This window comes from Ictalurus furcatus, chromosome 22, assembly GCF_023375685.1.
Source record: "Ictalurus furcatus strain D&B chromosome 22, Billie_1.0, whole genome shotgun sequence".
Lineage (NCBI taxonomy): Eukaryota > Metazoa > Chordata > Actinopteri > Siluriformes > Ictaluridae > Ictalurus > Ictalurus furcatus.
Genome location: NC_071276.1, coordinates 11,368,221 through 11,393,504, shown reverse-complemented (window position 1 = coordinate 11,393,504; position 25,284 = coordinate 11,368,221). Strand labels below are relative to the sequence as shown.

Below are 25,284 nucleotides of genomic sequence, written 5' to 3'. Positions count from 1 at the left end.
TCCACAAGGCTGGTTACTTCCTGGTATCGCTTATGTTATTAATAAGAACAACAGCTTGTCATGTTACAGAGAAACCAGAAAGTGGCAAACTCCTCTGTTCTGAAGGATTTCCTATGACAAAGTTACAAAGCGCTGACAGTGGAGACTCCTTTCAGAAATGTTAAACAAACATCACCTTACAGAAAGCTTCACCATTAAAAATTACTTCAATTTTTAAATGAAACTTCTTAAACAAAATCTGTTTGTTACGATTTTTAAATGATGTGGCATGTCTGTAATACAAGTTCCTGTGAATGAGCTGTCACTATAAAAACATATTAGAATGAGTGCATTAGTATAAACCTATCATTTGAATTGCAGACAGAACTACTGTCAGAACTGCTGTGACAGAAATGAGTCAACAGCTTCTGACCAATCAGATTCAAGAATTAAACAGCAACTGAATAATAAGGCTGAGAGCTTAATGGGTTAAAGGGATAAAGAAACATGAACAACATTAACTGGGGTGCTCATCAAATGCTCAGGCTTAGTAATTTGATTTCTAAGTCTAGTAAAATATAGCATTAATTACAAAAAAAAAACAAAAAAAAAACAAAACAAAAAAAAAAACAAAAAAAAAAAACCAATGACAACAAAAAAAAAACATACGTAGTCCGTTATTAAAATCAGTTCCCAGGCGTTTGATGGCCATGTACCACCATGTGAAAAAATATTTGGGTAATTGGGAAATTGCTGGGTTTTTTGACATATTTGGACAAGCAAACATATGATCATTTTTGAAACAGTGCCTGTTGATGAAGCTGATATAAACAAAGCCACAAGGAAAGTTAAGTTTTTCCATCATTCATTCAACAGAAATATCAATAGATGTTATATTCTTCTGTGGAAAAATAAGTACACCCTTTGCCTTTAGCAGAAATAACTTCTTGTAGGGATTTTGCATAATTGTCCACCACACTTGCTGGAATTTTTTTCCATTCAGGTGCTGGATTCTTTCAGGTGCAAGATATTTGAGGGTTGTCTTGCATGTACTGCCCTCAAACTTTCAAATCCCTCCAGCATTAACTGGGTTTAAAATCCAGGCTTTGACTAGGCCATTCCACAACCCTCCATTTCTTCTTTTTGAGCCATTCCTTGGTGGATTTGCTAGTGTGCTTAGGATCATTATCCTGTTGAAAGGTCTACTTTCAGTTCAACTTCAACTTTGACAGATGGCCTCACATTATCTTCAAGCACTCTTTGATATGTTGCAGAATTCATAGCTGAATCAATGAATGCAAGCTTTCCAGTCCCTGAAGCAGCGAAGCAACCCCAAACCATAACATTTCCACCACCGTGCTTCACAGTTGGTATGAGGTGCTTCTCCTGAAAAGCTGTCTTTGACCTGTGCCAAACGTATCTGTTGTTACAACTCTATATTTGATTCGTCTGTCCAGAGCATATTATTCCAAAAGGCCTGGTCTTTGCCTATATGCTCATTGGCAAACTGTAGTCTTACAAAGTCTTTTTCCTGACACGCCTCCCATGCAGGTCAAATTTGTGCAATCTCTTTCTGATTTTAGAAGCATGCACTTTGACACCAACAGTTGCAAAACATACTAGCAGATTCTGTGATTAAATTTTGGGGTTCGCTGAGACTTGTTTTTGCATCAGACGTCCTGTTCTTGGGCTGAATTTGCTGGGACGGCCAGTCCTGGAAAATTGGCAGTCATTTGAAATCTGCGCCACTTGTAAATGATTTTCCTTACAGTGGAATGATGTATTTGAAATAATTTGGATATCTTTTTAAATCCCTTGCCAGATTCATAGACATCCAGAACCTTTTTTTCTGAAGGTCTTACAGAACTCTTTAGGTCTTGGCATGATGACACCACACACCTCACTAAGAAAGAGAACACTAGACACTAGATATGACAGGGGTATAAATAAGACAGGTTCCACCTGCAATCCCTAAGCATGTTCTAATCAGTGGCACCCAGTCTTGCACAACTGATTCTACTTTTATGGATTTGAAAGTGTGATAAATGTAGAGGTGTACTTACTTTTCTCCATGTAATTGATCTGTTTTTTGTTTGTTTGCTTGTCCCCAAATATGTCAAAAAAAGCCAACAATTTCCATGTAGTGTACTTATTTTTTTCAAATGACTGTAGATGTATTAATAAAAATATTATTTTGTGACCCAATGTCAAGTAATTACTTGGTCATTCTGTGTATGTGTTCTTTCTTTATTGTCTTGGTAATAATGAAAAATAGTTTTTATTGCTGGTCTCAAGCTTTAGCCAAGATAGTTATGCTACTGATTTAAATATGAAATGTTCTCAGATGACAGAGTGACTGTGTCTAGTATTTGAACACTGGATGGCTAACCCACAGGACGGGGCTAAATGTCCCGCTTTGTTTTATTTTTCATATTTCCCCTTTGCTTATGTTTAAAAGTCTAGTTGATTGCATTTTCTCTTTCGTCTAGTTTAGTTTGGTCGTTTTTGTGTTGTTTCTTGTATAGTTCACCACTGGAGCCAGTTCCCAAACATTCATTTTCAAAGGAACGAAATGAAAATGGATAATACCCAGCACTGTTATATGTGGCGTGTGTGGAGCCGCTTTTTTATGTATGGCATCATGTGTTAGTCGTTTGAGGTTGTAACGTGCTGTTCAAAGACTTCACTCAGCATGGAGTTTCATAATTTCCGATGAGTGGAGTAAAGTTAATGTTGGAGGAAAAAAAAAAACTGAGTGAACTACAGTAGAGCCAAATATTTGTGTAGGAACTTGATCCTGTTCAAGTTCAACTTTTGGAAATATTATTAATATGGAAAACATATATGTGTGTCTACGAGTTATTTGTAACCCAGTGACCCCATTTTAAGACTGCAAAATTTTTGCAACACTCCAATCGATTGATTGAGGGTTCAGTGGGGTTGAGGTCAGGGCTCTGTGCAGGCCACTCAGGTTCTTCCACTTGAACCTTGGGAAACCACTTCTTCATGGACTTCGCTTTCTGCATAGGGGCATTGTCATGGTGGAACACGTTTGGACTCCTTAGTTCCAGTGTAGGGAAATTGTAATGCAAGGGTATACAAAGACATTCTATACAATTGTGTGCTTCCAGATTTGTGGCAACAGTTTGAGGAAGACCCACATATGGGTGTGTTGGTCGGGTGTCCACAAACGTTTGGCCATAAAGTGTATTCATGTTGAGTTTTCAGTGTATGTATCCATAAATCTCCTGCTAAATGTTACCTGGATATTTCTAACTGTTCAAAATACTGTTAAAATGATTTCTGGATGATTCACAGCAGCAGCACCATGTTTTCGAGTGGTTTTACCCTCCAAACTCAATAATGATTTATAAAAGAAAGCCCCCAATGTACGCTACTGGAGCTTAAATAAAAACTGTGGAAGAAGACTACAAAATATTAGATAGACTTCAATATAAAAGAAAGCCACTTATCTGCTGGAGACTACTACAAGGCACGAAAAAGCAAGCTATTTGCCAATCAGAAATCTGCATCTCACTCTAGGCCATTATGAAATCTATTCATGCTAAACTGTGAACATATTTCCCATTACACCAGCTTGAATGGGAGTTGGTTTTTAGGATTGGCTGATAGGAGCTATGGCATTAGAGAGCTTTTATGATAATCCATGATGATGATCTTTCCTCGCTGCTTGTTGGATGCTAAATGCATCAAGTCACATCATCAGCTCCTTAGAGAGAGTGAGTTTTGAGCTGAATGGAGCCAATTGGAGATGTACTGTAGGGCACTCAATCAGTTATGAGTAATGTACTGAGAGTTAGGGAAGATTATATAAAAAGGCCCTTTTCACAACAGCTTTTCACAACAGCTTATTGTAGCAATAGCAGGTTTTTGTGTGTTATAGCATTGATGTTACTGACAAGACTGACTGCTGTGTTTCCTCAGAAAACTACAGTACCCTGCGTAAGTACCCAAATCCCCCTGCATTAAACCTTGAACTTTTCCACTTTTGTAGTGTTGGAACCTGGACCTGAACTGGATTTAACTGGAACTATACATCATGAAAACACACAGTGACTGGAAAATCCAGTGTTGGGGAGTAGTTAACTAAAAGTAGCAACACTACTAACTTAACTACATTTTTCAGTAGCATGACAGTAGCTCTGTTACTTTTAAAATAGTGTAGCTTTTCCTGTAACAAGTTACTTTTTTCAAACGATAGCGATGTAGCGCGTGCAATCGCTATGTATTTTGTCCGATTATAACAGTGCACTTCCTTGCATATCTGCTATGGTTGCTTGCTTCACAGGAATTTAGCGCTTCATTGTAACTTACATGGATAGGAAGTGACCGTCTGATGGACAAGTAAAGCGACCAACCACAGTTTGTTACCTGATGCATGGGGCGGCTACATGATAATACCATACTTAATTAACACTGGAGTTTATTCTCTGATACAGAGAATATTACTATTTCAAACTAGGAGTAGCTTGTAGCTTGAAAAGCTACAGTTTCAAAGTAGCTTTCCCAACGCTGGAAAAATCTATACAGTTTGCAAAAACGATGAAAAGAAAACTAATTGAAAAGACAAAAATTATGTTAATGTGTATTCACACCCATTGATGTGAAACCTGTAAATTAGTTCTGGTAGTTAAATACAGTCCACTTATATTAATCAGTCAGGGATATAAAAAAATATTAAAAACTTTAAACAGCCTGTGTCGTACCATTAAATCCATTATTTAAAAATGGAAAGAATATGACACAGTCAGGGGGACATGGTGGGTTAGTACATTTTCCTCACACCTCCAGGGTTGGGGGTTCAATTCCCACCTTTCCCCTCTGTGCACTGAGTTTGCATGTTCTCCCTGTGCTTTGGGGGTTTCCTCTGAGTACTCCGGTTTCCTCCCCCAGTCCAAAGACATATGTTATACACTGATTGGCATTTCCAAATTGTCCGTAGGGTGTGTGATTGTGCCCTGTGATGGGTTGGCATCCTATCCAGGGTGTCCCCTGCCTTGTGCCCTGTGTCCCCTGGGAAGGGCTCCAGGCTCCCCACGACCCAGTGTGGGATAAGTGATATGGATGGATGACACAGCCATGACTTGAAGAGTCAATGCAACAAATGTCAGTGACCAGGTAAGGAGGGCGTTAATCAGCGAAGAAACAATATTAGTTTGTGTAGATTCATGATGTATAATCCCAATTAAGCCCCTTTCAGTTCCTGGTTGTAAAATATGGTTCAAGGGGCAAATCCTTTTTTTAATGAATAATAATTTAAAAAAAAAACCTTTTATATTTTCATCTTTTACTCCGAGTGCAATGTAGAAAGGAAGGGGTGGGGGTCAGTGTGCATCACATCTGCTACCAATGATGGCAAACAAGCAACAAACAAGAGCCAGGGATTTTACAATGAAACTCTGCGGTGATAAAGAGACAAACACTTTGTATTTAACAAACTCTGTGATGGAGGCAGCTCTTTAACTTGGGGAGATGAGAGAGAGAGAGAGAGAGAGAGAGAGAGAGAGAGAGAGAGAGAGGAGAATGGGGCAATGATACGCTTTACTAAAAGTCTGAAAGACAATAAAATGCTAGAGCAGGAAGAAAAGAGAAGAAGAGCTGCAGTGATTTGAAAGATCAGTAGTGATGACCACGCACAATAAGGGGATCAATGAGGGAGGCAGCAAGGGGCCACAGAGGAGGAGAGAAGATGAGTGTGTGTTTGTGTCTGTGTGTGTGTTTGTGTGTTTGTGTCCCAGGATGATATACAATATAATTCTGACCTATGAAATTAAAGAGTTAAGGTTAAGTGTCAATATATCATTAATGTTTGTGTGTGTGTGTGTCAATATGAGAAGAACACCTCACTTTCTAAAATGTTCACTTTCCAAAAGTTCCTTTACCATATAGCACAGCGCAAAAGAGAACAAGGATCAAAAATATACAGAGACTTAGATGTAAAATAAGAAGGCAAATTCTAGAGGTGAGGGACATCATGCAGAAAGGGCGTGCATGACAGAAATAGATGACAGGACAAAACGAAAGGCAGAACGGTACAAGCTAAATTGGGATAATAGAACAGGATGCAGGCCTGGAAATATCATACCTGGAGGTGGATCCTTCCCCTCTGCTGCTGTAAAAGGAGAGAGAAAGAGAGAGATTTATATTCCACAATTCATTCCTTATTTTTTTTTCTAATAATTCATCCTCTCAAGTTCATTGGCTTATCAAACTGGCTAATAATCAAATACAATTCCTTTGCTTCCCGCCAGAAAGCATAATTATAGTAATCACAGCCGATGCTGTCCTCATCCAGGCAATACCAAGGACAGAAACAAAACAAAATCACAATTAAAAGTTACAGCGCATTAATCATCACACCGTAACTATCCCATTATAACAGTCTGTGTACTCCTCTAAATTCCCAGATATCTTGCTTGCCAGGAGTTAATGCATTGCCAAAACACCACTGCCCTTCCCATGTGCACCCAGTGTTTACTCCATACCCATATATTATTCTGGGGCCATGTTTAGATCAGCTGCATGAGCACAAGCTGCTTAATCATCTCATTGGGAACAGAATATCAGAATGAACCCCAACATGTCCAGTATCATTACGGTCGCCTTCCATTATACCAAGCACATGGCACAGCACTGGGGCAGTAGAATTTAATGACTCCTGCTCTCGATATGCTTCTTGCTCATTTTTGTCTTTATCATCCATCTCAAGCCATTATGGGGTCGAGGTTGAAGGTCAAGTAATGATCACTCACTGTGTTGTTGGTTGAGGTGTGATGTTGATACAATCTCTAACTGTATAAAAACATTCATTAGAGATGTTAAGCAAAATAGAGCTATTAACCTGCAATAATTACATAGCACTTTATTTTTCAGTAAATAGCCAGTATTTAACATGTAATTGCTGGTACATATTTGCATGTTAGTTTGTAAAGTCTATAATTAAGCTTAATAATGTAAAAACTACCAGATTTCTGCCATAGCATTTGCTGCAATAACTGACAATGCAATAATTACATTTAAGTGATTACAAAGATGCTTTTCCTATAACATCACATCCCAATGTGTTTTATTCCTCTTATACTACAGCCAATGATGACATTTGTATTAATTAAAGAATGATATGGCTTTTTATCTGTTCATAGCAACATTTAATGTCTGCAGGACAAAGTTAGCTCCAGTTATCACTTAGACCATGACAGCTATAATGACTTATATATAAACATTGCCTCAGCAGCCTCTCTTTTTTCTCTCTTTTGATGTTCATAAGACAATAAAACAGTGTTATGTTACTGAGAAAAATGGAAAGTGCAAAATGCTATGTCCTGCAGTCTTTTGTGGAACAGTTTACCTGTCTGCTTATAGAAAGCTTCACCATATGAACCATATATTACCATGTATTATGTACCATATACTATTTTTATTACTACATCTTTGCAACAGTGGTTATAACAGTGTTATCAACTATGGCACATCACTGAGTTTATGATGCAAGTATATATTTCATAACTAAATGTTTCAGTGATAATCCATTTCCATTTTCTGTACCGCTTATCCTACACAGGGTTGCAGGGAGCCTGGAGCCTATCCCAGGGAATTCGGGCACAAGGCGGGAGAAACACTGGACTGGGTGCCATCGCAGGGCACAATCGCACATATACACACTCGCCCACCCATTCACACACTATGGACAATTTGGAAAATGCCAATCAGCCTACAACGCATGTCTTTAGGCTGGGGGAGAAACCGGAGTACCCGGAGGAAACCCCCGAAGCACGGGGAGAACATGCAAGCTCCACACACACTGGGCGGATGCAGGAATCAAAACTAAAACCCTGGAGGTGTGAGGCAAATGTGCTAACCACTAAGCCACCATGTCCCGTGAGTCATAATCCAAAGTAAAAAAGTTTTCCATAAAAAGAACTATAGTACAAAACTGCATACTATGGCCAGCAGTTATTAAAGAGAAGCAGTTCCCTATGGTCTGGTAGCGACAACATTCTCAACAATTTCATGGAGTTAGGAGTTTATGGATTAAACAGTGAGAGCGTGAGAACAAAGATGGCAGGAGGCTGTGAGGAGTTCACTGCTCTATGGTTTAACCTGCCAAATCCCTCTGTAATCACTACACAGATGCAGATGATTCACTCCAGTGTCTACTGCCAGACAACATTTACAGATCGTTTTCTTTCCACCAAGACACATGACCCACACACACACACACACACCCACACACACACACACACTACCAGGTCCCTCTCACTGGCAACATAGTTTCCTATGTTAATTAGTAAATGTGTCGATTTAAGTTACTTAATGTGTCGAAGGTTACTGTTAAGGTTAGGAGTGGGTTTAGTGTGTGTACCTCTTCTTATGATTTTACTCATTTACAAATTTACCAAAATCTGACCACAGTGCTCTTGCTCATTGTAATTTGTTAACTAATTTGTTTGCACACTTAACCTATGGCATGAGCACATACAATACAATAGTATACTGTATGAAACAACATTAGCACAACAGTGACCGAAATACACTCTGAGGTCTCGTCCACATATATATGGATCCCCCCCCCCACATTTTTCCCTCCTGTCCACAAAGAAACAGTGTTTGGGATCATTCAGAACAAAGCTTTATTTTAAATAAAGCTTTTCCAATGTGTAGAAAGTAAAAAAAAAATCACAGTATTTTTTTTAACTCTAAAACTATACTACATGTTTTTGAAACTGCTGAATCGTTAGGGTCAACTGGCACATGCAGTTTTGAAGAAAGGGCTCCTTTCATCATGGCTGCTGACCAAGTTGTTACTTTGGGGTCTGTAATTTCTTATTACCAACTATGTTTGCAATTTAATTTCGCTTTGTTTTATTTTTACACCCTCGTGCGGAGGTTCCAGAATATGATATGCACTCTACTGCTCCTGAATCCACCACTCTATTGCTATAAAACACACTGCGAATGGAATACAGTTTGTATTCAAGTATAATCTTAAGCACAAGGACAGAGAAAGTATGGGAGATGAGGGTTATTCTGGGGGCTTTGACATGAGTCAGGCTCATTTGAGTGGTTTTTAATCATTTTTGTGCTTTCAAGTGGATGAATATTTTTTTTTTTTAAATGCTGTCCATGTGGACTGGGATCTTTGTGAAAATGTTTTAGAAAAGGATATTCTCAAAATGATCTGTATACTTGTGGACTGGGCTTGGCCTGCACATGGCAAACTACATAACAAGCTCTGTTTTTTTTTTATTCTTTTGCTCTTTTCTTTTTTAACATCCTGTGTTTCATCTTATCTCTCCCCTCGGAGCACTGCTATGTGAAGAAGAAAAAACAGCCCTTTTCTTCAGACCAGCTCTACACAAGTCTTCTCTCTGTTGATGCTGGCTTCATGAGGTTTGTGTTTCCAGCAATCTGAGATTTCCAGCTTAACATTAAGGAATTTTACATAGAGATGTCTGCTTTAGTTCTCAGTGGAGCTATAAGACTAATGTTGGTAGCAAGTAATGGAAGTCTGTGCCACAAAAAAAACCCTAAAACAAAGCCTTGAAGTTTTAGTGCAAAATTGCAGAAACAAACATCAGACAGCAAACATGTGTTAGCTGATCGATCATGTTTGGGATAAAGAAAAACTCTTGTAAATTTCATTTCTTGCCAATTTTTTCTCTTCATAATGAACTGATATTCTAGATGCGATGTGTTAGAAGCAGGAAAAAACTGAAACATCCGAGGACATAGTTGAGAATATCTGATCTAGTGCATTTATATACATTGGTAAGGCTGAGGAAACATTTTCACAACTCACTGGATCCCAAAAATTCTAAGTGCATTCTTGCATCTCCACACTTAACAGCATCTAAGCGATTCATTTAAATCTGTGGAAAATGTCTGGTTTTGCCTCCAATGTAACAAAGAACAAAGAATTTTGACACTTCACTCATATAAATGGATGAAGTGTATTCAGGTTAATATCATGTCCAATCCACATGCTGTGCCAGCGCTGTGCCAATGTCACGCGCCGTCATCAGCATGGTGCTAAACATTTCTGCAGCACAGCAGATGTTAGATGCTCTCCCACATCTGGGTGACAGATTAGCACAAGCTTTCTTTCAAGAAGCCTGCACGCTAGCTAAAGCAGCTCATGACACAACAAGGTCTACAATTATGGATTGCCTGGATATCTGATGTAACAGGTAAATTAAAATTAAGGTTAATGCATATCCATAGCTCACTTTTAAGAAACAATTAGGATTGAGGCATAAGAATGATCTCAGGCATAAGAATGATGTGAGGCAAGCTACTACACACTCATAGAAAGATACAAAGTCATGTGTGATCATGGGTTCTCCTTCAAATAATGACAAAACTTCTGTTGTGTTATTTTGTGCAATTTGAACATCTAATATTTAAACCACTTCTAGGTCAAACACTCTTAGAAGAAAAAAATGAAACTGTACCTATAACAGTGCAACTGTAACTTTGTACCTTTTGTTCCCTTCAACTGGAAACCTGGATATTGTCATTTAAGGTGTTTAAATGGAGTATAATTAGGTTTTAGAGTAACGTTTTAAAGGTACACTACACGCACTTTTCTATGAAAATATATATAAAAAGATACAAAAGGAAAGGTACTGTTTAATACGCTTTTCTCTGAGAGTGAATAGCAAGTGAACAGAAATCATTCATGAAGTGAGTCAAACTGGCATCAAGGGATCATGTATGAATACAAGCATGGTATGGATTCCTCTGTGTACACTTTTCTTTATTTATTTAAATCAATCATAGAAGACATAGTAGATTCAGAGAATCTGAATGTGCATTTGCCAGAAGTGAATTCATCTATATAAATTATTTCTACTTGTATAATGCTAGGATTTGCTAGCACATGTGGGAACAATCTGAATTTGCACATTAAGACAGCAGGCTTGCTGACAAGAGCAGATGCTAATTGAGCTATTCTTCCTTTAAAGTCAGTTTAAATCCCCAGTCAGAAGTCGCTGCAGCTGGTAGTACTAAACTATGTTTAGATTCTGCACCAGCAAGAGATTTCTGAACACCAATTGATGATAATAAATTCTACAAGATTTACATTAATGATTTCTATAAAATTTGACAAAAAATTAACTTGATGATTACTACAATATTCTACAAAATGTATGTAATTACTAAAAAATTCTAAAAAAAAAAAAAAAAAAAAAAAATCCACATATTCTACAAAATGCACATCATGTTTACTACAAAATTCTGCAGAATTCTGTGTTTATAATGTTTATACATTTTAAATAACAAGAATTTCATAATTTTCAGTTCTGACACTGAAAATCGGAAGTAGCTAATGCTGAAACCTGGATTTTTTGTTTTAACAGAATCTATAATTCATAATTTTTTCTAGTGAGAGTACAAACACTGGTTCTGAGATCAGCGATTACCTCAAAACCATTTTAGCTAACTAGCTAGCTAACTGTAATTTAAGGCACAACAATTTGTCAGCTGAGGCAGCTAGCTAACTCAATAGAATAATATTTACTGTCAACACATTGAGTCAAAGAAGCTAGCCAGTTAATTTGGCTAAATGATTTGAAAGCTCACTTCTGGAGGAAACTGCATATTAAAATGAATTAATTTAGCTGTACCTGACTAATAAGTAGGGGTGTACTGTAACTATATAATTGTCATGATACTGACTTCACAATTTCAATTCAATTCTCTGAATATTTTGAACAAAATTTAAATGAAGTAAACTTATTAAACTTATTATTTTTGTAAACAAAATGTGTAAAACAAAAAGTGTATGTGTAAACAAAGTGTATGACCCGGAGAAATGATGAGCCCTGTAGCAGAAATAGAGCTCCAACGTCGGCTAAAACGCCCGATCTCTGCAGCCTTTGGTGTTGTTTGAAAGCTAATGAAGTGCTCTTTTTAAATGTCATAATATAGTTGTGTAACTGTATAATATGCAATGCGTGTTGGTTGTTGCAGTTCACAAGTGCAAATCTCACAGTCTCTCCATTAAAGAACTCGATCACATGACCACATGACCACTCTATATATATTAACTCCATTCGTTGTGCAGATTGGTGCCTCTGGTGTTCAAACAGTGCAACTGCATTACAAGCAGTATTAAAACAATGCTGATTTCCACAATGTGAATCGCACATTTCCACAAGGCACATCACATTTTTGCATTGCGATGTCAAGATGTATCATTACATCCCTACTAATTGTTTCAATAACTAACTGACAAAACAGTTTGAAGGTTCAAGTAGAGTCTTGGCACTGCTTAAAAGCTTAAGAGTGAAAGTAAATGTTTAACTTGGATGACAATCTTGCAGCTAAACATCCAAGGATGCATTACACTCAGGATGCTAGTAATTTACTGTTAGCACTCTCAATGCTGCATGCCAGTGTTTAACAGTAAAATACTGTAAAGAAATGACACAGCACTGTGAAATTACAATTTCTTACAGTGCTCTTCACCATTATATCTATGATGGATCCTAATGATAGAATATGAAATCATGAAAGTACCAAATGTCTCTTTTCTTTCTTTTATTCAGATTAAAGGTGTGAGCTTAAATAGCAGCCAGAAATTCTCCCTTTTCACTAAAACAAAACTGCAGTACTTTTCAAGTGTTCTGAATAATAATTTATTTTCTAAGCACAGCTTCCTTTGCCTTATGCAACTAATGGGCAAACTCTGTCGAACTCAAAAAAACAGGCACCCACATACTTGTCCATATCTAAATGATTTCATATTCAGAGTATTCTGAGGAGAAATATCGCAATACATTGTCACAGAGCAGAGTTGGGTTACTTCTGCAAAACCCACACCTAGAAAATCAGATATGTGTATTAGATATTTATATCTCCATATCATATTAATATTTAGCATGAGCCTTATATAAGATGTTCATTGTTTTCTCCACAATCTTTCTCTCGTTATATGCTGTTAATCTCCCCAAATGTTGTGGAGATCATTTTTGAGTTCTCGCATAAATCCATATACAGTTAATTACACCTTGTTTACACATTGTTGCATAATTAAGACAAATATGTGTGTAATTTACATGAAGAGGCTAAAACCAGCACTTAATTTGTGCCAGATCGGGCCAAAACAGGATTGGGTATTTCTCAGATTTGGAGCGCCTTCATTACGGATAATACTTATGTAAATCCAGCACCTTTGAGATTTTATTAATAATAAAATGAGGTAATAATAATAAAAAAAGGATTTGGGGTTGGGGGTTCGATTCCTGCCTCCACCCTGTGTGTGCAGGGCTTGCATGTTCTCTCCGTGCTTTCCTCCGTGTACTCCGGATTCCTCCCGCATTCTAAAGACATGTGTTGTACGCTGATTAGCATTTCCAAATTGTCCATGGTGTGTGAATGTGTGACTGATTGAGCCCTGTGATGTGTTGGCACCCCATCCAGGGTGTCCACCACCTTGGCACAAACTGCCACAGACGAGACGAGCAAGAAATACATTTCATGACTGCACTCTGGAGTTATTTGTATAATTATACCAGTTAAGAAAGTCTTTTTTTCATTGATATAGGTATTTGTCATGTTCTGTTGTTTGCTATGTTGGTTATGTTGTTTGTTATGTTGGTTAAATATAGATTAGTTTTTTAAGACCCAAAATGTTGTGGTTGAGAGTGTAAGATGCCAGAAACGTGTGCTTTACACCACCAGTGCTTAATTTTTTAAGCTATTTTACTAAGGGCTTATAGTATGACTGGTTAAATGCATATTTCGGTTTCAAAAAGGGTAGATTCACAAATAACTATATAAAATTAAGTAGAAAACAAGCAATAGTTGAACAAGCACACTGCATGTGTATTCAACTAAGGTCCAGATAGTGCTATTAGTTTAACGTGTGACACAGTGGGTGGTATTCCTGCTTCACTGCTCCTGCAACCACAAATGGCAATTTTGTCAGATTTCATTTCCAAAATTGTATTTAAAAATATCATGCTGTCCTTTCTTCTGTCCTTAGGATCTCTTCTGATTCAATTATAGGAGCCTGGTCTTGCATTGTCAAGATGTCTAGTGAGTAGATTTGATTTCACATAAAACATGAATCTGATCACTTGCACAGCCTACAGTATGTGAATATGTTTACTAAGAAAAGCCAATGCTAGCAGATCGCCTATAACTGATGGTGCTATTGGAATATATTTTCCATTTTCCAAAATATGCGAAACTAGCTCACATTATGCTTTTGTGCATATCAGATCATGACACTGCTCACACAACATGTCGTCTGATTAAAGTTTCTTCCCCACACCCCCCACTGTTTTTAAGACTTGGCTAAAGTTGTTTATGCCCCTGGCTTTTGCTTTTCTGCTATATATATATATATATATATATATATATATATATATATATATATATATGGCACAGAAGAATTCTTCGCTTTCACTGTTAAAATTTCCTTCCACTTCTAACTTTTCATTTTACAGGCAGATAAATCAATATTGTAAATGTCAGATGTTCATGAAATGTTCCACATCAAGATCCAAACACAACACCTACATCTTTATCACTATTCAAATAATGTCAGGAATAATAATAATAATAAAAAAAGAAATTATTCATTTATTTGTTTGTTTGTTTACAGAAAATGACATGGTAAATAAGTAGGACTGCACAAGGGCAGTGGATGTTATACATATGAGGCGCACTCGTGCCACAGATGTAGCTGTAGACATGTACTGTACTGTATGCTGTAATGAAGCAGAGATGTCATAGCACAGCTGTAACATATTGGCTTGCTTAGCAACACATTGCTAACTATATAGGCCTAGATAAGGGCTGGTGAGGAAAATGCAAGCGCGTTGATGACTTATCACTATTGAGTGAGCTCTCATTCATATTGATAGTCTAGCAGACAGATGATAAAGTTAAGCCCTGGGACACATTGGTTTAATCTGAGTGACAACCTACAGGAAGTAATAACCAAAAATAAGGCTGAGAGCTGATACCACCACAAAGGTGTCTGAAGTAGATAGGGGAGCACAACGTACATGGGGAGAATATGCAGAGGATTATGGGAACATGGATAAGTCATTGAAATGCCCATCTAACCAGTACTATGACCATGTATGCTCTGAATGATGCATGGTACCATCAACCACAACTTTAAATAGTCATTGACTAACTAATTAACAAAAATTAACATATAGAATTATTTTAAGTCAGAGCGCAAGTAATAATGACTACTAACTTGTTAAGCAAATGCATGTATTACTAATTCAAACAATAGATGCATCAATGAAATTGATGAAGACCAATATAACTGATGTGTGCTAAAGGCTCACATATGAGCAAACAGCCATAACACACACTAGAACACAGAAAACACCTTTGTTTTAAGTGATGTCAGCCACTACTGTCATCTTCTGTCTTGGTTTGATGTTGAAAATGAAATGAAAATGGGACCCAATTGAACAAATTATTCAGTCAGTGAATTAATGTAAAAAAAAAAGACTTTATATATAGGATTAATTAAAGGAAGTGCACAGTACTTATTTTGATTCCTGAGTGGACACGCTAAACACAATATAGTACAAACAGAACGGAGCAAAGGGTAATCCAGAATTAACATAAAACAGACATTAGTATATACATACAGTACGTACGTACGTACACACACATACAGGCTTTATTCATCTCTATACAATTTTACACTTTCACAATGCCCTGTGATGTTTGCGCCAATTATATAATTTTATATAATGTTTCATAGGAGCTTCACAATTTAACACCAGAGTACACTAGTATGAGTTATCTGGTCACACTAGACTTTGAGCATGCAAATTTTCTTTGGCAACTGCTGCAAATATGGGCAACAGCTGGACATGGCATCATGCGCCAAGGCGTTGTTGTTTTTTTAATCCACAATTACAAAATAATTTTACAAATATTTGTTTCAATGTTAAAATATACCATCTGCTCCTTATGCAGCGACACCATAATCCAGGCACCTTCTCTTCTGAAGTTGATTTTATTAATTGATATATTCTTTTAAAGCTGTATTGTAGGGCGCACGGTGGGTTAGTGGTTAGCACGTTCGCCTCACGCCGCCAGGGTCGGGGGGTCGATTCCCACTGTGGCCCTGTGTGTGCGGAGTTTGCATGTTCTCCCCGTGCTGTGGAGAAAACCTCCCCCAGTCCAAAGACATACATGGTAGGCTGATTGGCGTGTCTAAAGTGTCCATAGTGTATGAATGGGTGTGTGAGTGTGTATGTGATTGTGCCCTGCGATGGACTGGCACCCTGTCCACCCTGGCCACCCTGTTCCTGCCTTGTGCCCGATGCTTCCTGGGATAGGCTCCAGGTTTCCCCGTGACCCTGAAAAGGATAAAGCGGTATAGAAGATGGATGGATGGAAGCTGTATTGTATAAAATGGGATGGTGCGACAACGCTATAATTTGTGCTTCCTCCATCTTGGATTTTCTGAAAAGGTCAATTGTCGATAATCTGTTGGTCTCACATCTTCGATACAATAAGAACACACAGGTCAGTGTTCATCAAACTTGAAGTTTGGAACAGAACAAAATGCAAAACATCTTCCCATACTCTCCTTAAACCTGAAATTGTGTAAATGCTTGTTTCCCTGTCTTCTTTGGCTATTGTTTCTTAAATCATTTATCGTGATTTTTTTAATGGTATATCACAAGTAGGGAAAAATCAATACCACTTAAGCTTATTACACACACACACACACACATACACACACACACACACACACACTCATACATATACACTGAATCCAGTATAAATAAAAAATAAAGTTATGTGATAAGAAAGACTGAAACAAGAAAAATTTCTGGTACTATTCAGGTTCAGTGAGCTGGACACTGAATAGGATTTTGAGATACAGTCTAACAATTAATCCCATTTGACCGAACCTCAACCTAAATGGAACATTTTAACAAATTGAAAAGAACCTAAATGTATAACTCCACTTAATGAAAATTAACTGTAGTAAACACTATCAAAAATGTCAGAGTCTAATTAAACTGAATGAGCTGACTTTGGCATAATTATGTGAAGAAAAGTGTGGATAGAACTAACCTGTATTTAAAATAAAATGGTTAAACAAGTGACCATTAACCATAGACTCGAAGTAATTAAAGGGGGACAGGAAATTACACTGGCCCTGTGAATCAGCTGTATCATTCTAAAGCTGTAATGAATGAGGCTGCCCTGCATTCATCCACCTACCAGATGGAGCCCTCGCCCGAATACTAATCATGGACATGTGCCTCACACTCACTTCCTGTTTGCTACCCTATATAAACATGCCACTTCCATTTCACCATTGCAAAGTGTTGTTAGTTTATCTGCATTACCAAGCAGTTTTCAATTGCCTGCTGTCTATGTTTCACGTTATGACCATTGCCTGTTTTGTGGATTTATAGATTCATTGGATTACCCATTGTTTTGTTTGGCTGGTTGGACTGTCTTTTGGTTTACCAACTTTATCTGCCTGCACCTTGACTACTTCTCTGACTGCAGATTTGGATTGTTTGTGTGGGTGTGTGTGTTTCAATAAACTTCCTGCACATGGATACTAACACCATCTCCATGGCCAGTTTATCACAGAATACTTCACCTAGCACAGATCCAGTTGAAGTTTCCCATCTCCAGGCGGCATTCGCACACCAATGGAACATGTTAAAATGTTTTCAAGACCAGTTGCATGACCTACGAGCTGCTAATGAGCATTTGACCCACAATATTCGCTCACTGCTGGCTCATCCCGCTAAACCAGTAAGCTTTGCACTTCTTGGCAAGTTCAATGGTTCTGCTGAGAAATGCCAGGGTTTTTATATCAGTGTACGATTTATTTCTCCAGTCAACCCGAATCATTTAGTCAAGAAGCCAAAACATGTGTTTTCATGTTGTCACTGCTTACTGGAAAAGCGCTCAACTGGGCCTCCGCTGTTTGGGATAAAGATCCCAACCTCCAAACCTCGTTCAATTACTTCGCTCAACATATCCGTGAAGAATTTGAATATTCAGCGGGGGGGTCAAGATGTTTCCATCCAGCTGCTGCATTTATGCCAGGGTCATTGATCAGCGGTGGATGATGCAATCCAGTTCAGGATGTTAGCAGCTCAAAGCGGGTGGAATGATATGGCACTAAAGACTGTTTTCCATGAGAGCCTGAACCACTAAATCAAAACTGAACTCACCTGCAAGAGAGAAGAATCCAATCACTCAGAATTCATTACCATAGCAATCAAGGCAGACAATCCACTCTGTAATGTCATTAACTCTCCCAAACATGCCATCATCTTGGGGCATCCATGGCTGGTTATTCACAATCCATCAATCTCCTGGAACCAAGGTGAGCCCACTCTATGGTCAGGCTTCTGTCAGGAACATTGTCTTCATGTCACTGTTGACTGATTTTTAACCACCAGCATAGAAAGCCCCAATATCCAAGCTGAAACCAAGATCACTGCTGATTATGATGAGTACCCCAAAGACCATGGTCCCACCTCTCCATAGATTTCATCACAGACCTGCCAAACTCCAGAATATCCAGCTGTGAGAACATGGGTATTAAAGCAAATGTGATAATACTGTATATTTCAGATGTAACAGCTGTTCTGTTTGGCTATGCTCTGTAGAGAGAATTTTACATGCTTACACAATAATGATCTAAAATGTAATACAATTGTGGAATGAAAAAAAGAAACAGGATATGATGTAAAAATCCCAGTCCTGACCTTCACACTTTACCATAAAAAAAGCCAAAAAAAACCAAAAACATGATAAAGTCTCAATATTCTCCCCACACCGGCTTTACAGCACTTTTACAGCATTATAATTAGTGATTAATTCTTCTTTTAGTCAGGTATTTTTATGTGACAAGAAAATTAGTCAGCGCATATTGCGAGCCTTTGAGGACAGGCAGAGCTCAGACAGTACCAAATCTTCTTCTTCAGCTCGAGACAAGGTCAGAAGCAATCTGGCTAATGGATCTAATCTACTTTTAGCACAGTGGCAGACCGACGGCCCTGTCACGTCACACACAACAGCAGCTCCAGGAAGTGACAAATCTAGTTTGACTTTGCATGGTGTTAAAAGAAAAGGGCAGCGAGTTGTCTTTGTTTTTCTCACTGTTCTCTTTTTTTTTTTTAATCTATAAAAAACTTTCTAGATGAGAAGTCTGAATTTAACTTGCTTCATAAACCACACTTTATCTTTTCCAATTAAACATAATAAAAGAGCAATCATGGATTCTCATTGGAAGTGTTTATCATCTTTTGTGCACTATATGGCCAAAAGTATTTGGACACCTGAACATTACACCCATATGTGGGTCTTTCCCAAACTGTTGCCACAAAGATGGAAGCACACAATTTTTTAGAATGTCCTAATATGCTATAATTTTAAAATTTCACTGGAACTAAGAGGTCCAAATATGTTCCCGCATGACAATGCCCCTGTGCACAACGCGAGCTCCATGAAGACATGGTTTGCCAAGTTGACGTGGAAGAACTCGAGTAGCCTACACAGAGCCCTGAACACCTTTGGGATGAAATAAACTTGACTTCACTAAGACTTCTCGGACTGAATGAGCACAAATCCCCACAGCCACACTCCAAACTCTAGTGTAAAACCTTTCCCAGAAGAGTGGAGGCTGTTACAGCAGCAAAGGGAAGAAAAACGTCTGCAATGGGATGTTTAACAAGCACATATGACTGTGATGGTTAGGTGTCCACATACACATACCATATAATGTGTGTGTGCATGTCAAAGTTGTATAAAACTAAAAAAAATAATATCTGTACATGTTCACTCTAGCTGAGATACTGACTAGAACCTTAGCCCTTGAATGTTTTCATGTGGGAAAAAGTCAGAGCAATGTAAAATGCATCTGTTGCATAATCTGAAATACTGCCAAAGCCAGCAAGAAGAATTCACACCTGAGTCAATATAGTCGTTATTCTGGTTACTATATTCACTGAATTGTTAATTCTAATAACTGAATACAGCTAATGCAATGTACTTATGCATTCAGGAAATTAAGTAATGCATCTTTTGTAACAGTCATTTGTGGCTCAAACACTATACATTCTCTCTCTCTCTCTCTCTCTCTCTCTCTCACACACACACACACACACACACACATATATTATATATATATATATATATATATATATATATATATATATATATATATATATATATATATATATATATATATATTAGGCATGTCGACTGGCATTATTCAGTCAGAAGACAAGTAGACATGGGACATGCTTTATATATATATATATATATATATATAGAGAGAGAGAGAGAGAGAGAGAGAGAGAGAGAGAGAGAGAGAAATAGCTGCAGTATAATATTAATAAAACACTTTGGGACTGTAACAACTTTTGGGTTGTAACAGTAACTCTGCTTCAAGTTGGGCTACATCACACCACCCCATCTTGGATTATTTTCCTACAACAGCGTGCCCTGGGATCTTCATTTTTGCTTGAGACCTTGTACTATCAGTACAGCTTTCAGACAGTTTTGCGCTGCATTGTAGGGGTGGGCAATATGACAAAAATAATATTAAACATGCTGCATTCCATTCGTCTTGCGTTCTAAAAACAGCCACACACGAATGATGTGAATTGGGAGGAAGGGCGCGTCTCGTTATCCATGACATTGTTAAATCTCCGGCTCTCAGCCTCTCACTGAACAGAGCAGATGCAGAGAGAGGTGAGAGTGCAGCAGGAAAGCAAGACCTCGCACTTGCAGGACAGTACTGGAGACAATTGGAAAGTTGCTAAGGTTTGTCCAAAAAAGTCGCTAGGCGCTTTTTCTCTCAAAAAAAAGGGGCTAAATTGGCAACACTGGTCTGCACTGGCAGCTAGATAAAAGGCAGGATAAGCTCCGCCTCTCCCCAGCAAAAAGAAAATACAGAGGGAGAGAGAGCACAGAGTTTTTCATATATGCACATTCTATGTGAAAATCAATAAAATACACCGAGTACCCAAATGATGCCCTGTCTGTCTTTTTTCTTGAAAAAATTTGCACCCCTCTTCTGAGTTCCCAGCTGGTTGAGAACCACTGTAGTAAGGTGACTGTCTTTTTGAAAATTGTGTAAGTTTTGTGCAAATCGTTTTACACCATTTTACACTTTCCGAAGGTGCTTGTTAGCAGATTCCACGGCTAATGCTGCTGTAGTATTCGAACCCCGAGCTGTTCTCTTCTGGAAAGGGGGCGGTGAGCAGCAGCTTATTTGCATTTAAAGAGACACACACGAAAACAGCATGTTTTTGCTTCCACCCAAAAAGGGGCATTTACAGCATGGTATAACAAATGATCCATGGGGTATTTACACAGACACATTCTGGGGACACGTGAAACCTATATTACATCTTGTAAAAAGGGTCAAAATAGGTATTTAAATTAGAAAGGCTGCTCCTTGCGTTGTAGACAAAACACAAAAATGTTTAACTCCACTTTTATAATCTAAACTTAGATTCATAAATTACACATTTTGGCCACCCAGTTTCTGTCCCTGTTATAAGACAGCATTTCTATAAGTATCTGTTTCTATGGACTATAGTTGCGTAGTTGCAAATGTGGGTACCATTAATGGCATGCTAATTAAGCTAATGAGTCACATAAAAACAAAGCCACAACGGGGCTATAAATGATGCTTAGAAAGATGTTTGGTGGAAGGAGGAAAGGGGAGTAATCAGGCCATAACAGAAAATACACATCTTGAACACCATCATTGTGTTGAAATCTAATGGACAACATTTTGAGTAAAGGAGGTGTGTGTTTGTTGGAGAAGAGGCTGGTTAAGTCTGACTCACTGAAATATGCAGCTGTATTTTATATAATGCTAATGAGTAACACTAATGACTGCTTCAAAAGTGAATCTAGAACCATAATTTAGAGGAAGTGCCTAATTGGGCCACACGTGGCTCTTTTCTGTTACTCAAAATGAGAAAGCTGGTTTGGCACATAGCACATCGCCCCATAGCACACTGAGTCAGTACTGTCAGTAAAACACAGAACAGACCATAGATCCTGTAATACATTCTGAGCAAAGTCATCGGGGAACATCAATCTCTACCTATCTCACACATTTGATGTACAGTACTGTGCTATAGTCTTAGGCACAAGCAAAGAAATGCTGTAAAGCAAAGATACCTTCAAAAATAATGTAATTAAATGTTTCTACATTTAAAAAATACTATAAAGAGCAGTAAATAGTAATAAATGAAACAAAGTCAATATTTGGTGTGATGACCCTTTCCTTAAAAAAAATAGTAGTCTTAGGTATAATTTGTGCAGCTTTCTAAGGAAATTAGCTGGTAAGTTTCAATCACTCTGTGGAACATATACATTAGATGAATTATAATAACTACATGGAAAAAGAAAGCCACAGTAAGCTCGTGGAGCTGCTGTCTATCCATCTTGATGGATGACCGAAATGAGCAGAGCCCTGGAACATAAACAGGAGCACTCTGACCAATTAGAGGACAGTTTTGCTCACATGTGACTTGCATAAACACATTTTGGTACATTTGGAAATGTTGCCTAGTGAAAGTGAACCGAGCCAAAGAGAAAATGCAACATTGCAACAATCCCCATAACAAGTCCCCATCTCAGAACAAAGAACAGATCTACAGGTCTGAAAACGCCCACGGCGCACTTGCTTCTTATTTTTGCAGCAAAACCCAGCAGCCTTCATTATGTTTTTTTTTCTTCTGAAAAGTGGTCTCTTACATAATATACTGCTTACAGACACACAATTACTGACACACAAACATGTTTCTGTAACAATTTTGTGCTGGAAAACTAATGCTAGGAAATCTAAAATGTTTTTGTACTAACTCGATAATGTAGACGTCATAAAATAAAAATCTATAATAAAGACTGTACTAAAAAAAGACTTTTGCACAGTACTGTACATTTTCGATCTGTAAAACGTAGAAATTCATTCATTTTTTCTTTTTACTTGTAATACTTTTTTGAAACGATTTTTAATAACTAAGCTCAGTCAAACTCAGTGATAGGATGATATCCCAAAATCATCACATAAATGTAAAATACTAAAATACAACAATAAAGAAGCCACACACAAACCCTATAAGCCTGAAGACATATTTGGTTCATAAGTCTCTGCATTTACAGTGCAGCTCTGCTTCTGCCTTCAGAGTTCAGCTTTGGCCTCATTTTAGAGACAGGTCAGCAAATCCCGAGTGCAGGGTGAAGGCATCAACAAAACCACAAGCTCTACTGTTGACATGTGGGTTTCAAGGGCTTCTCTCACTCACAAAAACATGCTTTGAGAACTCGCTTCTCTCAGCTGGAACATATTACCTTGCTCAGAAGAAGTATGTCTAAAAGTTGTGTGTGACTATTACTATATTTTTGTTCTTTTTCTTCAAAAGTAAAAGACTTTCCCAAAAATGCTGCACACACCAAATATAATTATATCATTATATCATTGTGCATCGCCACACAAAACCTGGGACCAGTGGAAATACATTCTTCATATTTTCTCAAATGAGTGTACAACATTAAATGTGACTATAAAAAAAGTATGACACGTTATTCAGTAATAAATAAATAAATAAATAAAGTAATCCTTGGCAAACTTATGTGGTGAGAGACATATGAGTCATAAAACACTTCAGGACATGCTGTTATTGGAAAATAATCAACTTCAGGTTGGTAACATATAATACCACCCTGTTCTTGATTAATTTACAAGAACAGCACACCCTGTCATGTTTTATTCTTTTCTCTCTCCTTGTGGGTATAGATTTATTTTGGAATGGATCATTAGTGTAAAATACATCATATTTATGCAGATATGTACTATAGATGATATGTAGATGATAAGTGTTTTCATTCATGTTCATATAGATCTTAGATTTTTTTTTTAAATAAATATTGTCCTGTATTGAGTAAATAAATAAATATTGGCTTAAGTTTAGTCATTGAATATGAACCCTAAAAACTGAGGACTTATGAGCAGCTCATGATGTGTTTTACTGTAAGTACAACTGTAATATTGGGTTACAGAAATCCCGCACTAATCAACTTGGAAATTCTATCAGGATTTCAGTAAACCTACTCAAAATAGCATCCTGACATGATACATGATGTATTTGTCATATTATCAATATTATCAGTGATTACCACAATGCACGCTCAATTTCACAGCACAAGGATAGGTCCGTAACAAAAGCAAGAAATGAAAGTGAAAAAACATAAACAACATTTTGCTGCTATATGGAGATGTGTGTGTAATTGAAGTTGATCATGCTCAAAAAGGTTGATGTGATGAAAGTGTGAAGAGAACACTCGCAAAGAAGATATTTAATGTGTTGCTCCTTGTATTACAGCTGAACACAAGCTAGCCTATGACATGAAAAGTTGTTCTGTGCTTTGGACTGAAAAGCAATGAATCATCCATTTAATAATTCCTCGTGTAAAGCTAGATGAAAAGGCAGCCTTCTTTTTTTGTGCTTACGCTGGCCTTTAGACCCATTTGAAAGATACATTTCCTTTGCAATCAATATGTTTTCTACATCTAGCTCCAAGTGAAGTGGTAGAAACCTACAGTGCCTCCGGAAGGAGCTAAATCCTCTGTTCTATTCAATGAGATAAACAACCATAGCAAGCTGTAAGCTATTAACTTTTTTAAAGACAAAGACTTTTATCATTGTTCCCTTTTATCATTGAAGCCAAATATCCAAATGAGATGTCATGTGGTGACTGTTTAATTTGGCCAATATGCTGGATATCTGTGCTGTATAAGTCCTGCATGTTTAGTTTATATCAGATTTTCTAATTTGTCTTGAACAGCCAAACTTACAAACAGCCACCTAGCTTAGCTTGTTGTAAGTTATAGCTCTTTCGGTAAATTGAATAGAATTAGCTAGTTTGTGAAAGCGTTAGTTCCTGCTAACCAACTGCTGAAAATATGTATATACAGTATGTATGTATACACTGTCTTTTTAGAAAGCATGATGTCCTGAAACAGTAATAATATGCAGTTCCTCCATGTTGAGACTTCCAGCTACATGTTCTTGTTTTCTATTGGCATACACTTCCAAAATTGGCGGATAGACAGGGTTTAAAATTGCAACCTGATGAACTTGGAGCTAAGCTGAGCTGGATGAAGTGAATGTGAAATTAAAAACAGCCTCTTCCAACTGAATGGGCTTTTATACCAGGCGGGTTTTATTTGCATCCAGTGTGACCACAGCTTAAGACTAATAATGTACCTCCATCCATGCAAATGAA

The 25,284-nt window shown here is 37.6% G+C and overlaps 1 protein-coding gene across 3 annotated transcripts in view; it reads right to left on the bottom strand.

The window, feature by feature from the left end:
• edil3a (EGF-like repeats and discoidin I-like domains 3a) overlaps positions 1 to 25,284 on the bottom strand; it is a 194,137-nt gene that overhangs the window by 130,785 nt on the left and 38,068 nt on the right. Inside the window, exon 2 of one of the 3 annotated variants that reach the window (XM_053610232.1) lies at positions 6,086 to 6,112. The exons of 1 other annotated variant lie outside the window; for it this stretch is intronic. In XM_053610232.1, coding sequence (XP_053466207.1) covers positions 6,086 to 6,112 — 27 coding nt within the window. The remainder of the gene's footprint in view (positions 1 to 6,085; positions 6,113 to 25,284) is intronic. One more of the 3 variants, XM_053610233.1, reaches the window with a different exon arrangement.